General features: G+C 39.4%; 1 protein-coding gene across 3 annotated transcripts in view; it reads right to left on the bottom strand.

Moving 5' to 3' along the window:
* LOC128149177 (glypican-5-like) overlaps positions 1-20429 on the bottom strand; it is a 405549-nt gene that overhangs the window by 246945 nt on the left and 138175 nt on the right. For 2 of the 3 annotated variants that reach the window (XM_052804047.1, XM_052804045.1), the window contains 2 exons: positions 15980-16039; positions 13976-14101 (listed from right to left, as the gene is read on the bottom strand). In XM_052804047.1, coding sequence (XP_052660007.1) covers positions 13976-14101; positions 15980-16039 — 186 coding nt within the window. The remainder of the gene's footprint in view (positions 1-13975; positions 14102-15979; positions 16040-20429) is intronic. The other variant, XM_052804046.1, reaches the window with a different exon arrangement.

A 20429-nucleotide genomic window follows, 5' to 3' on the forward strand; every position in this document is an offset into this window, starting at 1 on the left:
AGCTGGCTTGCACAATGGAGGGGGAAAGGAGGAAGGGGTTGCAATTAAAATTAATTATGTATGCTTGTAAAAGTTTGTTTTATAGTGTAAGGAGAAAAGTTGTATATATATGCAGTGTGTAAAACAATACCTGTATTCAGCATACAGCTTTGATCCAGCCTGTACTTTAGGGTGCTGTTGTTCATATCCACACTGCAAGCATACTCACACAGCAAAAACTGAACTTACGAAGCTACACCCATTGGCTGCAGCATCAGAGCTGTGAAGGGTTCTTTAGGGGCAATTCTTCATTTTTAAAAAGTTCTCTCTGGAATTCAAAAGGTATCAGGTCTTGCTGTACAGTACAGCAACTGTGGAACATACTCTTTTTGATCTTGATAGTTCTCCTCCAGCAGAGGAAGTACCTTACACACAAGTAGTTATGGGACACATATAAGGTATTTCACGACCACTTAATTTTCAGCTATGTATCCTGGTTCTTAAACACAGCACTGCAGATGGTCCCCAAAAGCATAACAGGTATCATTTTGACTGAACATAAAATTGAGGCTGAAGGCCTGTGCCTGACAGCTTAATCTTGTGCAATATTAGAAATGGCCCTTAACTGAAGAAGTAAATACATCTTCCCAATTTGTGGAGAAAAATAACTACTGTGGTAATCAATGGTAAACTATAAAGTAATCTCAACAGCTGAAGAAGCCTGATGATGTGTAACAGCTTTCGAGACAATCACCCCTTCCTGTTGTCCGTGTGTTCAAAAAGCTTTACAGCACTGAAATTCACTAGGTACAATTTTACAAGTAGGGAGCAGTTTTCCTAATTCCATTTTTTTCCCATTCTGTGTTTTAGTTAGAGACTGTCATCAAACAAATACAGCTAAGGAGTTTTCTGCTATTTAATGGCATTATAACATGTCTGTCCATTGTTAGAAAGACAATCCCCCCTCCTCCCTCATGTGATTAAAGATGTAACAGCTCATGATTTTTATAGAGTCAGAACTAGAAGCAGAAGAGTAATCTAACCACAGGATCCTACATAGCACTAATCTCAAATCACCACAGAAGACATTCCTTTCTACATATGTATGTTCCCATAACCCCGGGAGATGTTTTAGTGACGTCCTTTCTGGCACTAAATATGTAATTCCTTCAATTAGTATCAACTTACTATGTTGGCCTCTGCGATCTTGCAGAAGAAAAACCATCTAGGCATTATTATATGGCATTTTAATAACTCTTGTAGATTGAACACAGCTTATTGAAGTCGTGTGCTTCCTTTTCATAAGAAATCAGTTCATATGGGTTATATACATACAAAACACCCAATGCTAACGAAACATTTTTCTGTTTGCTAGTACTGGTGAAATGCAATGAAACAGCTTCACTCTCACAATATATTACAAATTCATTTGGTCCATATTTTCTGTTCACAACTGAAAGTTGCTTAACAACTTTTTTAAAAATCCTCTCTAAAACTGAACTGAAATTGAATTTATTCCTGTTGGAAACAAGGACAAATATTATCTCCTTATTGAGGCATTTACTTCCTTATATCCCTATGTTTTCTTAGTTAAAATAGATTTTGCTTTGTGAGCATCTTTTAGAAACTAGTACAGTCCTCTGTGGTGACACTATTCTTATCATAGGTATTTTATCTAAGTGCTACAGGTTCATGACTGGGGGTAAGGAAGAGTTCTAATCTCATTCTGTGCATAATGCTCTGTGTTTGAAATATAATTGCTTCTCTCCATCATCAGTGAAGTCTCTCACCTTGTGAAAACAGAAAATAACGCAGGTTGCTGCGTCTCTCAATGCATCTGACAGCTATTAAGAGAGTCAGCTAAGCACTGGCACTTGTTAAGTTTGCTGTCAGCATGGCCTTCAAGAGTTTCAGGTTCACAAACATTCTGCGGTGCATGGTGAGAGGTCAAGAGACAACAGATAAAATTTGAAATTAGAGACGTTCTGAGTGGATATAAGGGAAAAATTTTGCACCACAACGACAGTCAAGAAGTGGAACAAGTCACCCAGAGAGCTCATGCTGTCTCCATCCCTAGAGGTTTTCAAGACCAGACTGGATAAAGCCCTGAGGAACCTGATCTGACCTCATAGCAGCCCCTGCTTTGAGCAGGAGGTTGGACCAGAGACCTCCTGAGCTCCGTTCCAGGCTGAAGGGAACTATAGTTCTAAGGACATATATTTTTAATTCATGGGACTGTACTGTAATTTGCAAAACGCTCTTAAATAAAGCAGGGGAGAGTAGAATCATCACATTAAATATATCGGCTTTTCCATCCTTCTTTATGACTGATCCCAAAACTCTAATTCTAGAAACCTTCTTGACAGCAATCGAGCATAAATCCAGAGTATTCCACAGAAATGAATAAAGCCTCTGTGCCCTTCCTGCAGTGCCACTGCTGACAGAGATCAGTATTTGCTGCCTGATGGTAGAAGCTCTAGAACAGGATATCTCAGCAAAGGTTACTCCAGTCAGCTCAGCACCCCCTTAGCTGTTTTTTTTTCCAGCATCTCTGGACTAAATACTACTCTTATTACCTCACCTCTTCTTACACACAGCTGACCTCCACATACCCCCTCTACCTACACTACTTGATTGATTTCGATACAACTCTTCCCCTTTCCGTCATATTCTGTGGCTTGGCACTGGCACCACATGGCCTAGAGTCAGGTTTGATCCATTCATCTGAATCTGACCAAACTCATATGGATATATTTTGTAGAGCAGATAAAGTATGTATAACAGAAAGGTAAACAGTTTCTATATGAAACCCTTCTGTCTTTACTTCTTCAAAATGCCCAACTTTCAGTGACCAAAAATGAAGGATTTATTTTCACATTTGAAAAAAAGTGAACTGGGAGAACAGGGCTCAGTGTTGTCCTTTGCTGCTTTTTAACTGATTTGCCTTCAGGAGCAGGGAAGAGACCAATTCAGGTAGCAGAACACAATACCCCCAAACACCTGAAGTAGCCCAGAGAAAGTGAATATTCTCTTCCTGACTAGCCCAACTCCAGATTTTTGCTTTCTCACATGAAAGAGCAAGCTTTACCAACAGCAAATTGCCACATTCTATCCTTAAACACATCACAGACCTGCGCATACAAATTACGCACTTAAATATTCTCAAAGCAGTCACTGTTCATTTTATGAGACAGGCTTTAGAAGAACATGGGGCAAATTCAAACCTGCATCATCAAGTTCGAGTTCACCAGGATACTTTATTCACGTAGACAGTTGGCTAACAGCAGACCTAAATTTGGCCTGAATAAGGAAAACATTGATCTATCTTTATCTGCTGTTTCTACTCTCACCTCAACTGTTCCAAGCACTCACCATAACCTGCCTGGGACCAGCTGCCTGTATTTCATAGGTCACCAATATTGAAGTAAAGGATTTCAACTGTAACTGCACAAACATTGTCCAATCTCAGACTGGAAAATAGAGAGAGCTCTCTGACTGCTCCTCTTCTGCACTATGACCAGTCTCAGCTTGTCCTCTTCCTAAATCTTGAGCCTTGAGGCTTCTGTTGTTGTTGTTCTTGTCCTAGTACAACTTGCTTGCTACTGCAGGTGGCAAGCAGAAAGGCCCTGAACAGGGGTTTCCTGGCCACACGATGAGTTTACATGTGGTGAGGGGTAGCTACTAACCATTGCCATCTCTCCTCCCTATGGTTGATTGGGGCTATGCAGGAGGTGATTAGCAGCCTTATTAACATTTACATGCTTGCATAGCAATGAACTTTAACACTCACCCTCTATGCATCCTGACAGAAGGACACATAATACGCCATTCAAAGCCTGTCAGAGCTCTGCATCATTCTGAAGAGTAAGCTCAGGCAAATTTATGTCTTAAATGGTCAGTTCCAACACACTGTATTTGGTTTATTCCACAGGATTAAAAACAAACAAAACAAAACACCAACAAAAACACTGCAAGCCCTGGAAAATACCCTAAAATCTGCAAAATACTGCAAAAAAGATACAGCATTTTACAACTTACAGTAACGAGTATATGTCCAGAAATTGTTTACACTGATGGCACAAGAATAACTGAAGCTAAACGCTTTTTAAGTGTGCTAAGGTTAAATTATTATCTCTGTTTTCCATATCCAGATGGCTGCTTGCTAGAGCCTAAGGAAGTGAGAAAGGGGACAATGAAAGTGCTAAACTCATAAAAACTGAAAGTCTCTAAAGGAAAACATTTTGAGAAAAGGAAGTCACTGTGATTTGCTACTTCCTTTCCCAGCCAGCTTGCATAGGCTCTGAGAGCCTAACAACCCATGACATGATCTCCTCAAGCCTGTGGACAGGTGTCCCCTAATCTCTCCACTTAATGCAAAATTCCAAGAAAAACAAGTAAGGGACAGCAGGAGAGAAGGAAGGAAAAGAAGTGTGGGTTCCTACTGAGTGTTACAAAACATAGTTCTCTTATATTCCCAGTAATCTGGTTTAAAAGCTGTCCTGGTTTCAGCTGGGATAGAGTTAATTGTCTTCCTAGTAGCTGGTACAGTGCTACGTTTTGAGTTCAGTATGAGAAGAATGTTGATAACACTGATGTTTTCAGTTGTTGCTCAGTAGTGTTTAGACTAAAGTCAAGGATTTTTCAGCTTCTCAAGCCCAGCCAGTGAGAAAGCTGGAGGGGCACAAGAAGTTGGCACAGGACACAGCCAGGGCACCTGACCCAAACTGGCCAACGGGGTATTCCATACCATGGGACGTCACATCTAGTATAGAAACTGGGGGGAATGAGGGTGGGGGGAATCGCCGCTTGGGGACTAACTGGGTGTCGATCGGCAGGTGGTGAGCAATTGCACTGCGCATCATTTGTACATTCCAATGCTTTTATTATTACTGTTGCCATTTTATTAGTGTTATCATTATCATTATTAGTTTCTTCTGTTCTATTAAACCGTTCTTATCTCAACCCACGAGTTTTACTTCTTTTCCTGATTTTCTCCCCCATCCCACTGGGTGGGGGGGGGAGTGAGTGAGCAGCTGTATAGTGCTTAGTTGCTGGCTGGGGTTAAACCACGACAAAAGCCATTTTTATATGCAAGTTTTTAACCCCAAAATTTTACACTTGAAATTTACTGAGAAGTGACTCCAATCTGAAAAGCGGTTGCTGTGAAAGAACCTCTCCCCCTGCCCCCCACCAAATCAGGGTACTACATGACAAACCTGTAGACTTCAGTGATATGAACATGTTTTTACTATCTTTTAACTCCTCATAGCACTACAAAACGAAGGCAGATTTGGAGAAATGAGAATAAAGACTTTAACCTGTCTCAAATGTTTTAATGCAATACCAATGGCAAAGTCTGCCACATTCAGAGAAACCCATTCCAGATAAAATCCACCCACACGCACCTGAAGAGACACATCTGAAATGGTGATGGGTTCTCTAACTATGCAATGGAAAGCCATGTCTGGTCAGCAGAATTGTTCTACTTCTACCATTATGAAGACTACTTCAGATCAAGCTAACTGGCAATAAGAAAAAGACCATTTAATTTGGAAACTCAGGAAATTTTCTCTTGAAATTGAGAGGCAACAACCACAGAATTCCCTACAATAATTTTCACAAAGGTTTTTGTTTCCCCACTCCAAATAAAGCTAAGTTTGATCTTCTGATCCAACTATTATACATAGGTTCCAACTTAGAAATGGTTAGAGCTCAACAACTGTTAAGCCTGACAGATGGGAAACAATGGTAAGCAGACAGAAAAATAACAAATATTACAGTGGCCTAAAGCATACTTACAGCTGTTCTTTATAACGCCAGTTCCAATTCCTGGTTATAGATACTACATATATGCACAAATCTTTAGTTAAGAGTAAAAATAACGATAGCAGTTCATGGGGATTTGATGGGACAACCAGTCACATGTCCAAAAATGCTTTAGTTGCTACAAATGAGGAAAGAAGAACCCTAGCAACAGGGAGAAGAATACCTCCCCTCTCTCTCTCCTTTTCCAGTATTTCCATATTTGAAAATATTTTGCATATGGTCATAATTTCATAGTTTCTCCTAAAGCTGTGGATTTTCAGCAATAGGGAGAGAATTTAGTTTTGTTCTTCAATTTTAAAAAATGGGATTACCCAAAATGGTAAAACTGGGCTGCAGAGCAGCTAAGACTATGGAAGAAACAGCATGCTTCAAACTCACTAATACGCAACTTGTTTGCACTTGTAACTACATTTCAGTACTTCTTGCCTGAAAGAAAAAAAAATGAGAGCACGGAAGATTGCTTTTCTTAAAAGTATACTGAGAAATCAAACTTACATACTCTGCTTATTAAATTTTGTACAATAAGGAGCTGGCCACAGAAACAGACGGCTCAGCTTTCAAAATGTAGTTATTTCAAATAAGTAGATGCAAAAACCTGGAGGGGAATAAGCTTTTCAGGTTTATTTGTCCACTAATTTATAATCTAAACAAATATTACCACTATTTTGCTCTTTCTGTGGTGGATAGAAAACATTAGAAACAGCCTTAAATTTCAGTGCAAATAGTGAAGACTTAACAGAGGTCTCTTATTTAAATGCAATTAATATAATAGACATTTTAGTCTGAAGCAAGGCATTGCTCTTTAAGACATGGACCTCCCAATTCTGTTCTTACAGGAACACACCCTTTTATTTCAAAGGAGGAAAGAGTGGTCCAAGATATCAGATTTAGAACCAGAAATATTAGTTCCAAAATATTTTTTTTAAGACCTAGTCAGAGCATGATGGAACACTGAATAACCATCAGGATTTAAGGCAGCATATCATTTACTTTGGAAATATTTTGGTGACTGTGGCAAACAAACAAACAAAAAATCCCAGTGTCCATTTCTTCTTGACACATTCTATTATTTCTTCACGACTTCACTAAGCCATTTCACAAATTCAGTATAGATCAGTAGGCTACAATAGCCACTACAGCTGCTCTGTTTCACTAGAGATTCATTCCATCAAAAGCTGTGATTGCTAGTCAAACTAATGTTTGACTTAAGACTGCCACAAATGCAGTGAGAGACAGAATTATCTTAGATTTGCTGAGACATTAAGTGTCAATACATGCCACCTAGTAAATCTACTCTTCCTTTCACACATTTTTAACTCCCAAGTTTTCAAAAGTATTCTGCCACTACTGGCTTGCCCAAACTCTTGTTAATTGACCTCCTCTTACTTTGGCGTAACATCCCTTTCTTCAACCTCCTAATTCTGTAGAAACTTCCAACCTGTTCCACAGTTAGGCATCAAGTAGCAATAACTCCTAAAGCAAATTGCACATCTACAGTGCAATTGTAACTTGTAAAACATCTCACTGACCTAGAAGCGTCACGACACTTTGCTTAGAAAAAGTCATGTAAAGCTGCTGCACATCATGGTCATGATTTGGATTTGCTTCTTCAAGGAATAATTCCTCTGCCAAACTTTTGAAAGTTTTCTTTCTCAGAGTCATCCTGAAGGCTGACACTGTTCTAAGTTGGGGGGGGGGGGGGGCGGTAAATGGAAAATATAGCATCAAAAGCAGCCAAGAGCCTGGATTCAGGTTACCACCTGCAGCCAAGTCAGTACCTGCTGTGATCTCATTAGGTTTCACACATCTAGCACAGGTAGGCTGGCTCAGCTCCAGGAGGGGACATTTCTGCTGAATTCCTCAGAAAACAGCAAGCCTGTGAGCCAGCCCAGTCTGACAGCTCTGAAGCACTACACCACCTCACCGTTAGGGGCAGTGTGCTAACAAAATTGTCACTATAAATTAACTGCATCAATAGATTGCATTGATACAATTTTTTAACAAACTTCTTTATATACACGCTAATTATAGCCTCTAAGTACTTATTATTTGAGGCAGTTAAAGTTTCAGACCCCAGACTTCAAACGCAGGTGTCCAGGTGACCACCAAGTGTGTCTACATTAGCACGTTAGTTCTGATCAGGTTTATACTTTTCAATTAATCCCCTGAGTGTCACAATTTCTCACACTCCAGTTTATATTGCAGAGCAGTCTCCAAACCAGATTCTTTTTCAACAAAACTAAGGATGCACTTCAAGGATGCCAGTGGCGTTCAGTCCCCAGGAATGCACCAGAGCTAGTCTGAACCTCAAAAGTACAGATAGTGTGGGCATTGGGTTATCAGCACCATCCCTTTCTCTGAAGATCCATGCCTACTGTGCACTAGAGACACAGCCTAAAAGCATATTTCAGCACCTGAGAAAAAGGGACTTTATTACAGAGATCCCAAGCATCCACCACTGCTAATAACAAAGCCAGCCACTTAATTTTCTTCATTACTGGCTCACATTTTCCTACTATAAGACTCAAGCTGGTTTTTGCATAGTGGAACATCACAGTAGAGATGGTGTCCATTTTAAGAGTATAACAAAGTAATTGCAAGTGCTCATTCCTTAAAAGGAAAAAGATTTGAAATGGTAGCAGCAATCTTACAGTTCACACTAGCATCTGTCAGCCTCTAAATTTCAACTCGTAAAATGACAACACTTTCTGTAGGAGCAACATAACAGATTTTAGTGTCTATTCCTCCGTGGGACAGTCCCCACACACAGCCAGCTGCATTCTCACATGAGTCATGAGCAGACCTCTCAACTTTCAAAAGTCCTGAGATCCTGACACACTGTTCATGTGACAGGAGTGTCTTTGAAATGGTCATGCTAAAGGCACACGTCCATTTATGTGATAACTGGGGAACAGTCTTTGGGGGCTGCCCTGAGTATGCAACTTCTAGCAAAGCTCGAGGGATGCAGAGCCATGCTTGCAATATTGCCTTTGCTTCAGGATTAAGCCTGGACATACAGAGGAGGAGGCTGTCACTGACATCTGAAAGGCAAGTGCTGAGGTTGCTGAAAATGCCCCGAGCAACTTTCACACTCCAGCCTTGAAGCCTGAGCAGCATGCACTGCAGTTGATAGTTTTCCGATTGCAATCAGCCTCTCTCTGAGAACTAATGGAACAGCCATGGCAAAAGAGTGGGAGAGTGTACGCAGTGCCTAGAGTCGGCTATAATGAATGCCAATTACGCTTACGATGTTTTAATTCTTTTATATGCAGATTACTGCTTGTCTATTTATTATTTATGATTATTTCATCTCTCTTGAAATAGAAACTGCAAGAGATAAGTAGGCAGGCAGAGATGTATGGACTGAATGATCATCCAACTTTAATGTAGTACTCACAACCCACTGTTCCCTTAAAGTGCTATTTCCAAATCAGGATTACTCATCTTTGTACACAGGCACACCCCAAAAGCCTGCCAATGAGACCACATCTCCTTTTCCCTTCTCCAGCAGCAGAAAGAGCAGTCTCTTATAAGGCTACTCTATTGCAGCCAAGACTTCACAAAAAGCCAAACTTCATAAAAGGCATTCTAAGGGGGAATCCATGTTTTGTGCAAAGATGTAAATCTGACATCAACAGAAGAACTTAGGATGAGCTTTTGGGAAACTCCTTGGGCACTGTATTGTACTAGTCTGCCATTTATGAAGATAAGACCTGAGATAGCAAATCCTGTTTAGCTACCACGGCCAGGGAGAATGCAGAAAGTGATTCAATGTCAGCATTTAGCTTAGTTGAAGAGAGATTCTTGAGGAGAGGAAGGTTCCTGCAGTTTAGCCCCTACAGAAAAGAAGTCCATGGGAGCAGCTGCCTAAGAGTGACCAGAGGAAATCTTTTGTCTAACCTTTTGCCTCAGCTCTTAGAGAAAGAGACTTGCACGTGGCACCTGATTGCCTTGTATCTGCTCAGATAGTAATTTTACAACTTGCTCTTCTATGAGCTGAATTTGCTCATGAATTCATCCATTTTTTTAAACACCCAAACATCCCAAGGCAAGAATTTTCACAGCTTAACCAAAGTTTAGCAAAGGAATATCTCCTTCTGTTTTCAAGCTATCACTTATTAATTTAAGAAGATTGTAACGAACGATTGTTCTTGTAACGAAAGAGACAGTGAACAACAAATCCCTATTCAGCATCTCCACAACACACATGATTTTTATGGGCTGCTATAATATTCCCCTTCTATCTTTTCTGTGTCAGGCTGGAGTGCCTGCCATTCCACATACAGGATCCATTTCATGCCCTTGATCCCCCTCCTTGTTGCTCCCTCTGTACATTTGCAGTTGTGCTCTTTCTGAGCCTGCGGGACAGCAGAACTGCAGACACTGCGTGCCTGGAGCAGTGAAAGCCACCTCGGTGCGCACCATTCTGTACGTAACATTTGGATTGTACTTCTGTGAATCACTTTACATTTGCCAGTGTTGAATTCCATATGCCATTTTATTGCCTAGTCATTCCTCCCGCAATTAACCACAGGTGACCCTTGTCTTTTCTACCCAGGATAACTTAGTATCATCAGCACATGCTGTCACCACAGTATTCACTCCCCTTCACAGGTCTTTTATGACAGATGAACGGCACAGGTTCCAGCACAAATCCCCCATGCACTGCCACTGGTGATCTCTTTCTACTGTAATTTATAACCATCAATTCCCTACCCTTATTTTCATCTCTACCAGCCTTAGGTGTTTGATATGGTCCTTCACACATCAGAAATCCAAGCAGACTACAGCAACCTACCCTGTCTACATGCTTGTTACCTCCTTCTAAAGACTCTCAACATGTTGATTCCTTTCCCTAAGTATCATGTTCATCTGCTTATAGTTTCTACAGATTTTACAGTTACATACCAAGTTTACCAGCCACACCTTTCCGAAATCCTTATTTTGCTAAAAATACAATGTCTTCACATTTCACATCTTTCCATCATCTACTATTGGAGCACTCTTAAAGAAACTACAGTATCACAATGAATAATTCAACTATTTAACCCTTTAGTCTTTCTAGAGTTCTTAGGTGAATGGTGTCTGGTCCTGGCGGTGCATTATAGTTCGCACTGTCAACTTCTGCAATCTCTTCTACTGACATGGTATTGAGATAATCATCTGACACACTGCCACAAAAGAAAGGTTCCAGCATAGAAATTCCTCCAAGCTTGCTTCACTTTGCAAGATATTTTTCCAGGTTTTCTGCTCTTGCCTCATCTTCTCTGAGCATTCTTTGTATACTCAGACCATTTATTAGCCTCACAGACTATTTCTTATATGAAGTCTTGTTCCAGGAACAAGTTCCTCGAAAAAGTAATTAAGAGAAAGACAGTACTCCTGGTGCAAGTATTTCTAATGTCTTCAGTGGCCCTGAACTGACACTAGCAAAGCCTTGTTTTGCTGTCCATCTGAAGAGCAGGCCAGAAGCATACCCTAAAACCGGTAGAAACAACCTGTCTCTCTTTATGGTGTATTTACTGGCAGCTCAAACTCTTTTTTGCCCGTTAGTGCATTGATTTAAACATGATAAAACCCAATCCAGAGAATTATAATAAAATAAAAAAGTACAATGAGAATCCTGTTTATCAGATCCTCTGACAGACCTCAAGTGCCCTTTCTACTAATCGAATGCACAATCCCCATTTCTGAGTAATAATTTCATATTGTTTCAGGCTGCATTTATGTGTCAAATTGTTTTTAAAGGTTGAGTTTGTTTTTCCTGAAGAGCTTGAATGCCAATTAGCATGCAGCATAAATATCACTCAGCTTTCAAATAGTATTATGAAATGCAAGAAGCATCAAGGAAACAGGAACCACAGCTTTTGCCAGTTCTGCAGCCTGAGTAACCTTAAACTCAGGTTCAGAAGAGATCCACCAGATTACTTGGGGTGGTCTATTTTCTGATACAGAGTTAAGAATAAGGCTCTATTTTGAGTTCAGAGCTGTTTACTACAGCTGATATTTAATCATCTGGTCTCCTGGGAAAGGAGAAAGAGCAAAGAGAAATGCATCTTCAGGCATCACCACGACAGTTTTATTTCTCACATGGGGAGAACTGGTGACAAGTCCAGCCTATAAAACAGATCATGAAAGGAGTAATATTTGCCAGCAAGCAGGCACCATGTTTGTGCTGCTGTGTAGCATTGCTGGCAGTGCAGCCTGCCTGGAAAGTCTCCTCCTTTTAAGGCAATCAATACTGTGACAGAACTGATAAATGTATACATATTGCTGTCTGATTAAACATGTGAAATTAAACTTTTATTTTCTAATTTGCCCATTTAATATATTAACTACAAATAGATATATTTCAGGGTTTGGTGGTGGGGTGGGGTTTTTTTGTTCATGTCGTTGTTGGGGTGTAGGTTGTTTTGGTTTTTTTCCCCTTTGTTTTTGCTTTTTAATTCAAAATATGAGGGGTCTTGTTAGTCTTTTTCCTCCTACTTTTCCCAGCTTCTTACCCTTTTCAAACCTGAAACTCTTGCACACCTCCAGGTCTGGGAAAGCACCGACTGGCAAAGGAAAAAAAACCAACAGCTTTCCCATTCATGCCTTTCTAAGACATGTATATCAGCAATTTAGGCAGTTTTTTTTTAAAAAAACAAAGATAAAAATTAAACATTAATTTTTTTGGTTTTGTTTTTGTTTAGAGAGTTGATATAGAAAATGTTTCTTGGTTTTGCTTTTCTTGTTTTTCTTTTGGTCAGAAAGCTGTTTGTTCTAAAAGTTAACTGTGTATCCAGCAACATGTTACCAGCAAAAGGGACTCTGAAACGGAAATTCTGATTAGCAATACTGATATTCTCCCCACTTCCTCTTCATTACTTTTACACTAAAAACTTCCATCAGTATTACAATTGCTATACATTAATACTTAGAATACTGCATTGCTGCCAAAATCTTCAAATATACGCTTTCACCATTAATTTGAAATGCCAACATACATTGAAATAGTAAACTTCTAAGCAGAGCTGTGTGGGAGTCAGAACTCCCTTTAATGGGACAGCCTATAGTTGTAACATCTCTCTCTGTTCCACACTGGAATTATTCCATAAGTTCCTCCGAAACAATTTTCAATCATGAAAATTGTTTTAAAGCAAGAAAACAGAATGCTAGAACTTCATCTTGTAAAACTGCTACAGACCACAAAACACACTTCAGAAAGAAACATCATGAAATCCAATACAATCCCATGAAACAGTTGTTTCAACAAAAAGACATTTTTGGAAAACATTCAGTGGCACACTTCCAACCAGCTCTTACTGCAAAACCTGATGTATACTTTGACGGTGATAGTCACAGACATAGTTGTATTCTGAATACCTCTTTTTCTCCTCAGGGCAACGTTGCCTCGTGTTATACAGAGTAAGAGAAATGACAGCAACAAGTTTAGCTCATGGAGGGTTCCAGTTTGGATTCTAAAGGGTGATGGGAAAGACAGTGGTAAAACATAGAGGGGAAAAAAAAACTAGCTGACAAACTAGAAATATCTTTACACCTTACAGAGCTTCTAGCTGCTCTACCAACATGGAACAGTGCACTTATTAATTGTTACTTTATAAGAATTCCTGCAGAACATGCTCTGGTAAGGATGCTGGGCAATTCCAAAACCAGTTGTTATTCAAAGTGCTATGTCAGAAACTCTGAAAAGAAATGGCAGGGAAATCCTTTAAAAACATAATGGTCTGGTCACTGCATTTTTCTGACACCTTTGCAGGAAGAACTACATATTTTCTAAATTATGGCCAAACGTGATGTTCAGCTCTGCACTAATGAGCCTATGAACAGCAGACTGGAAGGGACCTCCAGTCAGTCACAGAGGAACTGCTTGCTAACTGAGCTTTAGAGGGTAAGATGCCTCCACAGACAAAGAGCTGTCTCTCTATAGTGAAAGAAAGGGACTCTACAAAGCAGCCCTTCAAGAAAGTGTTCCACTATACTTAACACAGATACCTAAAACCCAGCATTAACAACCTTTTATTTTAGCAAAAACCTTGCTCAATTAAGCATCAAGTTCACTATGAAGGAGAAATTTATAACAACAGTGTCTCAGAATGCTTCTGAACCATAAGAAGGACATGAAGTCACCTTTTTCACTGTTAGGGAAAACTTTTACTCTTAACTTTACCTTTCTACAACATCCTCTCCATTCCAGCAGGTTGAGCTGTCTCTCATCACCAGGTCTCCATCACACAGCCTTTCTGCTATAGAGGCATAAAAGGTTCGGGATCGCTTCATGTAATTGATGAACTCTCTGTAACATAGGAAGAACACATTTAACAACAGAACAGTACACTTATGGTTTAAGCCCCCTGTCAACTTAACCCTCCACAAGATTAAGAGTTTAGAACCCTTACAGAAATTAAGTTCATCCAAGTTGATTAATTTCTGTTTCTAGTGTATTTCTACTCCTACATATCATCCACTCTTACTTAGTCCAGCATTAATACACATAATTACATACAAAGGGTGGTTTTAACAAATTAACACATCTCTCACAAAATTTGAAAAAAGTCTACACCAACTATCTAATCATGAGAAAACTTCATGATTAAGGGTGTGGCCTTTTTCTCTGTTACTGGAAGTGAATATTTCTCCATTTCCTGCACATGTGTGAGATGAATTAAGAACACTGTCAACAACCTCCTGGGTGGAAGAGGCTTCCTAAAGCTAACATCCCATCACAAAACCTGCAGTAAGTACCCCACACATGCAACAACAGTACTGAAAGTCATCTTGAGATGTGGTGGGGCTAATTCCTCCCCATCATCACTATCCATTGTCACGTTCTTATTAGAAAGAAATTTCTCTCTCATCATATCTAGCACCTCACCTGTTAAGAGAAGGCTATGCCTGCTGCTTTGGTGAATAACCAAAACTCCTGGCCAGTACAAACAGCTCATTCCTGATCATGTGTGTACAGAAAAATTCCTTGTGGGCAAACTGCTGCCTCTTTTATAATCTGATTATGCCTATAGTATGTATCTGGCTGAGGTAGCCATAAAAATAAACTGTAACACCACAGGTGTTAATTCAGCACACAACTGAGAGTATTTCAGAATGAGAAATTTCCCTATCTCCACAGCTTTAAAAGCTCCTGTTTGGTATAAGATGTTAAAGATACTGAGAACAAGATGCAGGACACAAAAACCGAGCTAGAGCTATTGTGGAGCTATCTGCTTGTCTCAAAAGTCCCTCAACAGCCCCATTGGGAAGGCCAAAGGACTTGATCCAATTTATAATGTTTCTGCGTGGCAGGCCATAAGGGGACACTGCACTGAAGAGGTGCCTGAGGATATGGCTGGATGGAGCTCAGCACAAAACCAGTCAGGATTTATTATTCTTTTGGGAGCAACAAGTGCTTTAAACAATATAAAAGTCCACCGCTAGGTATCTACCCCTACAACGTTTAGGCAGTAGTCATCTCTCCCCACAGCTGTCTTTACGCTTTCTCAAAAGCATTTAACCATCCCGTTTATCTTAAGTGTGATGAAATCCTGCTCTAGATAAATTAGTCATCACATGGTCCCAAGGAACTAACTTACCCTAAGAATGCAGGAAAGCTGTCATTTTAAGCAAAGAAAAAAATCAGGAATTTGGGGGCTTACGACAAGGGAATTGGTATTTCTACCTCTTGATCACTAACTTACAAATATGAGCTCTAAGTATTTATACAGTAAAGCTAGGCCCAGATAGAAGGTCACCTACCTGATAGAATAGCCAGAGAGTATCAATTATGAAAGGTGACACAGATGCTAAAGATTTTACGGCTTCTAAAATGGAGTTTTCTTTGAAGGAGGAAAAGTCTAAAGCTTGCGTTGCTCAGCTCACACCAAGAGGCTTAAACTCCTTTGCATTTTCAGCAGAGTGGGGCTCTGACATTTCAAAGTAGTATCTTAGCAAAGGCTGAGTTCTGTGCCCAACTCTCAACCTTAACAAGTGAAAATATTTACTTTTCATCAGTATAAAACTAAACACACTAGATAGAAAATGTGTGGTTTCCAGTGCCCCACAGTTAAAAGCAGTAATCAAAAGTATGCCAATTCCTAGATTACAGCTGAAACAGCAGCTTTCAATGGAGATGAGCTAAGTGTAGAGACAACAAAGTATGTCACCTTGTTTTCATTCTTACCGAGAGATTTTTTTCAAACTTCTTGATTTGTCATTCTTTGAAGCTTTCAGAGGCAGAGAACTGGAATAGGCCAGGGAGAATAAGCATCAATCAGGAGAGGTTGGGGAGGAGGGGAGAAGCAGGAATTCAGGCAAAAAAGGAAAAGAAATGAGAAACAAAAGAGAAAAGTACAAATTATTTGAAAGAAAGGTCATCAAGCACATGCATAGGATAATATAAGAAAACAAATAAGAAGGAAAATTGTCATGAGATTTTTCCAAAGTATAGATGCCATTAAAAATGTCAATGCAATACTGAACAAAAATACAACTGAGATTGTCTCTCCCAATCATTTTCAAATAAAAGCACAATTACAAATGCAGCACACACAGCAAAAAGACAAAAATAAATTCAGTGGTACTTAAATTAACTATAACTGATACCAAATGGAAGAACTGTAAATGTATCAGGCTATACAAGAAAACAATAGCAAACAGTTTAGAATGAGCACCATGGCAAGGGGGATACAAACGAGTAGCATTCATTTTTCTGGTACAACAAGCAATTTGCTGTCTTAATAGATAATGTGAATACAAATATTTTTGCTGTTCAGTTCTGGACAGATTGCACCACTGAAAAAAACCCGTGACTTTGCAAAACAGGAGAGACAGGCTCTAAGGTTGTATTGGAGGAAAAACTGTGGAAATAACTCTGGTAGTTATTTAGCGCAAATGCATTTTGTGGCACTGATATCCCAAGGTCCCTTAATTAACATTAAACATTGTATTTAATATTAACATCAACATCATGATGCAATTTTCCACTTACATGACTTGATACCACCCTCTGCTCTTTCTTATACCTGTACTCTCATGTATAAAGTAATGGCAACAGCTGGCAGACAGGTTCAACAATACTTGCCAATCCAGTTAACTCTTACTGGAGAGAGTAAGCACCACCTTCAGCAGCTCTGAGGACACCCAGACAATGGCAAAGCTGTCATCATACTTTCTGGGAACTAATGGCAAGGGTGGCCACAGGAGAGGATAGACCTGCACTGATCGTCAGGTGAGTGTCACATGTCATCAATGAAGCAGTGATTCCAACACACACAGTCAAAAAAGGAAATGAGAATTTGTAACAGGGAAAATCTGGGTCTGCTGAAACTTCTGCCTTGGCCAGTCAGTCAGAAACATTTGATTCATTTCCACAGTTAAGTGAATTTGCATCTGGCATTAATAATCTGTTTTGTACTAGCAGTTTAATACTCAAATGTCAATAATAATATCATGTGATGCCTGACCCAATAGATAGTTAATTTTAAATAAAATAGATGCCATTGACTCCAAACATGCCCCCCAAACCTCAAAATTGTTTATTTTAAGATGTATAAAATATCCATAAGTCCACAGCATAACAAAGAAATCCCAACAAAACATCATTTCAAAGCCTGCCTCCTCCAATTAGGGACCTAGTATCATGTAATAGTTCTTTGTTAAACGTTACCTATTTTTATATACAGATCTGTAATCAGTCTATGGTTAGTGGTTTGAAATATTACATGCAGCAGACATGCTAAAAGGCAGGTATTCAACTTTGCTAGGAGTCCAGACCCTGACCAGAATAGTACTTTGTGCTAAACTCAGCAATAACATCCCAGTTTACTGAAATTCTGTACATGCCATGTACATTCCCCGTACCATCATATGGTTTCAATTTTCTTGTCATCTCTACTACATGTTATAGTAACTTCCATATTAAAAAATGACTACAGCAGCAATCCTGCCAGTTTCAGTGCCGTACTCAATTCCTGAATATGATTGCATAATGAAAAAAAAAATTTACTAATCAAATCTATACTTTTCAGCTTAATCAGAGGAAAAGGTTTCCTACAAGATCATAGAACATTTATTCAAGTTTCAGCTTCTTGCACTATTGTTCCTGACACTTGGTGTTGCATAACAAAAAATATGCAGGAATGGAATGCAGGGGAAAATAAAGAAAGATGGGAAATCTCCCAGGAACCCATAAGAGTAAGAGGAGCAGAAAAGGGTCCAACTACTGCAAAAGAGGATCCAGTTGCTACATGAATTTGGGGACCACGCAGGACCACACTGTGCAGAACAGCAGGGGGTGAGAAGGGCTGCCTCCAACCAGACTCAAAAAACACACACCCAGAGGAGAGACGAGTCAGGCCAGATGGTGTCAAGAGACTCCATCTTAACAGTCCCACTTTTAAACTGTATGAGCAGCCTCGACTCTACTGAACAACTGAAACCAGAGGTTCTCAAACTCTTTGGAAAAGGATTTTGTAACTGGCTTTGCAAAGATGTAATACCTTTGGAGCAAACATACATATGTAGGTATAAGCTGTTCGACATTGGATTTTTAAGGGCATCTCTAAGGAGGTACTACAGAAGTGATCAGAGGCCACTTTATTGTGGTTTCTCCTACATACATGCTAACCAGACCGGTGGTTCTCTTTCAGCTTGGGAATATTCTGACACATGAAAGGAATGAGCCACAGCTTTTCTGTTTACTTGGGGAGTGCTGGCTCATTCTTTCTCTTTTTCTTTCCTTATTCTTAAAGGCAGGAGTCATGTTCCATACTCCCCTTGAATTAAGGATCATTTGGAGGGATGTTTGCTACACAGATCAACAGATTCAGGCCAATTCCCTGTGTGACCTTGTACCTAAACTGACAGACAACTGATGTTATTGCTCTTCATTTTTTAAATTGCCAGAAGGAATGGCACCAAAAAAGATTCATGTAATTACTCTCATAATCTAGATCCACTGTAGCAGTTATCTGTCATTCTAAGTGTATTTTACACAACTCACTGCAGGAATGATTTCACCCATCCATTATAAAATTTTATTACCTAAAATTGCTTTTTATTGATATCATATGTGATTAACTGATAGATGATGAACAACACAGTGATGTAGCCAATCACTGTGTATTTCACTCTATTTACTGTTTCACAATTGTTTCCAAGAAGCAAAGGACAAGCTTCATGCCATGTGTTTTATAGGAAGTTGTGGAAAATTTAAAAATATTCTCCACTTCTTACTAATTATGGCATGGCTCCATCATTCATTTTTGGTGCATAAGCTCTCCACAATACCTGTCAACACTGTATTTCAGTATTGTTTTATGCTAATTATATAAGGATGGCCTTAGTTTAGATTTTTTTGATAAATTAATTTTCAGTGCACAGACCAATTTTGGGAAACTGTCTAATTTACAGTATATGAGTTTTAGTATATTTACTCTTCCATCTACAGGTCTTACATTTAAAAGGTCAATATCCAAATAATTCTAGATGGTTGGGAAGAGGAGGGAACAGATCCTCAGGTAAGAAAGAACTGCTGTCGCACCATTAAACACACTTGCATCTGTTTAAGAGGTTACTGTTAATAGGTTGGTAATTCTGCCTTTTTGGTTGCCAGTGTATAAGTCCCAGTATAAGTCCTAGGTCTCTCTTTTTAAAAGCATATTTCTTTAATTGTACTACAACTGTTCTTTGGATTATTACTGCTGAATTTATTAATTTAATTTCCTTAATGGTCTTTTCTCTGATTTGCATGGTAAAAATTGATTAGCTCCAAGCACTAGCACAAACTTGTGTTTTGGTTTTAAATTACAAAGGTATAAATTCATCAGTCACTCAAATAACTTAGCTTGCTGCTATTACTTTTATCTTTTAAAGCAGTGTTTGTTTTATTCATGAAAGCTTAAATGAGAATTAAAATAGAAATGGATAAAACTCTCATCTACACAACTCAAACTCCAGAATCCAGGCTATGGAAATTTTAACATTGCGGTCTGTCATCCACCTATCCAACATACAGAGATACACATGCACTCCCTGGGCAAATTAGATACTGTTCTCAGATAGAGGCGTAAGCCCAGCCCAATTCCACTTACTTCGCTGAAGTTGTTCCAGATTAATACTGGTGTTACAGAGAACATCATGTTAGCCAGAAATATGTCATTGTGATTTTATGGTCAGTTAGCGCTGACATCTACTCACATATCATGAGTGGGATTGCAAAGACATCTTTCCCTCCCCGCTTACAATTTACAGAAAACCAATCCAGGAGCTACATGAGGGAAAGTGAAAGAAAGACTAGATCTGGGAGCAGGGATACTCATGCCAGGGCCAGTGGCAGTAACTCAGCTGTCTAGTGTCTCAACTGGCATGCAGCTGAAGAACAGAAGCCAAGATGGACACAACCAGCCTAAACATAAACGCTTCTGCTCTTGCTTTGTTATGCAACAAATCAAGGAGATTGCAACCGATCTTATTACTCCTCCCCAGACCTGTGAAATGAGGGACTGACTTTGCATCAGGGCAATGAATCTTTCCTTTTCACCCGTTCCTCCTTCCCACCTCTGCCCTTGGATAAGCTCAAGTCCTTAAAGACCTGGGCAGTTGTATTTTAAGTAATTCAGACTTGACTGTGG

The sequence above is a fragment of the Harpia harpyja genome, chromosome 12 (assembly GCF_026419915.1).
Source record: "Harpia harpyja isolate bHarHar1 chromosome 12, bHarHar1 primary haplotype, whole genome shotgun sequence".
Lineage (NCBI taxonomy): Eukaryota > Metazoa > Chordata > Aves > Accipitriformes > Accipitridae > Harpia > Harpia harpyja.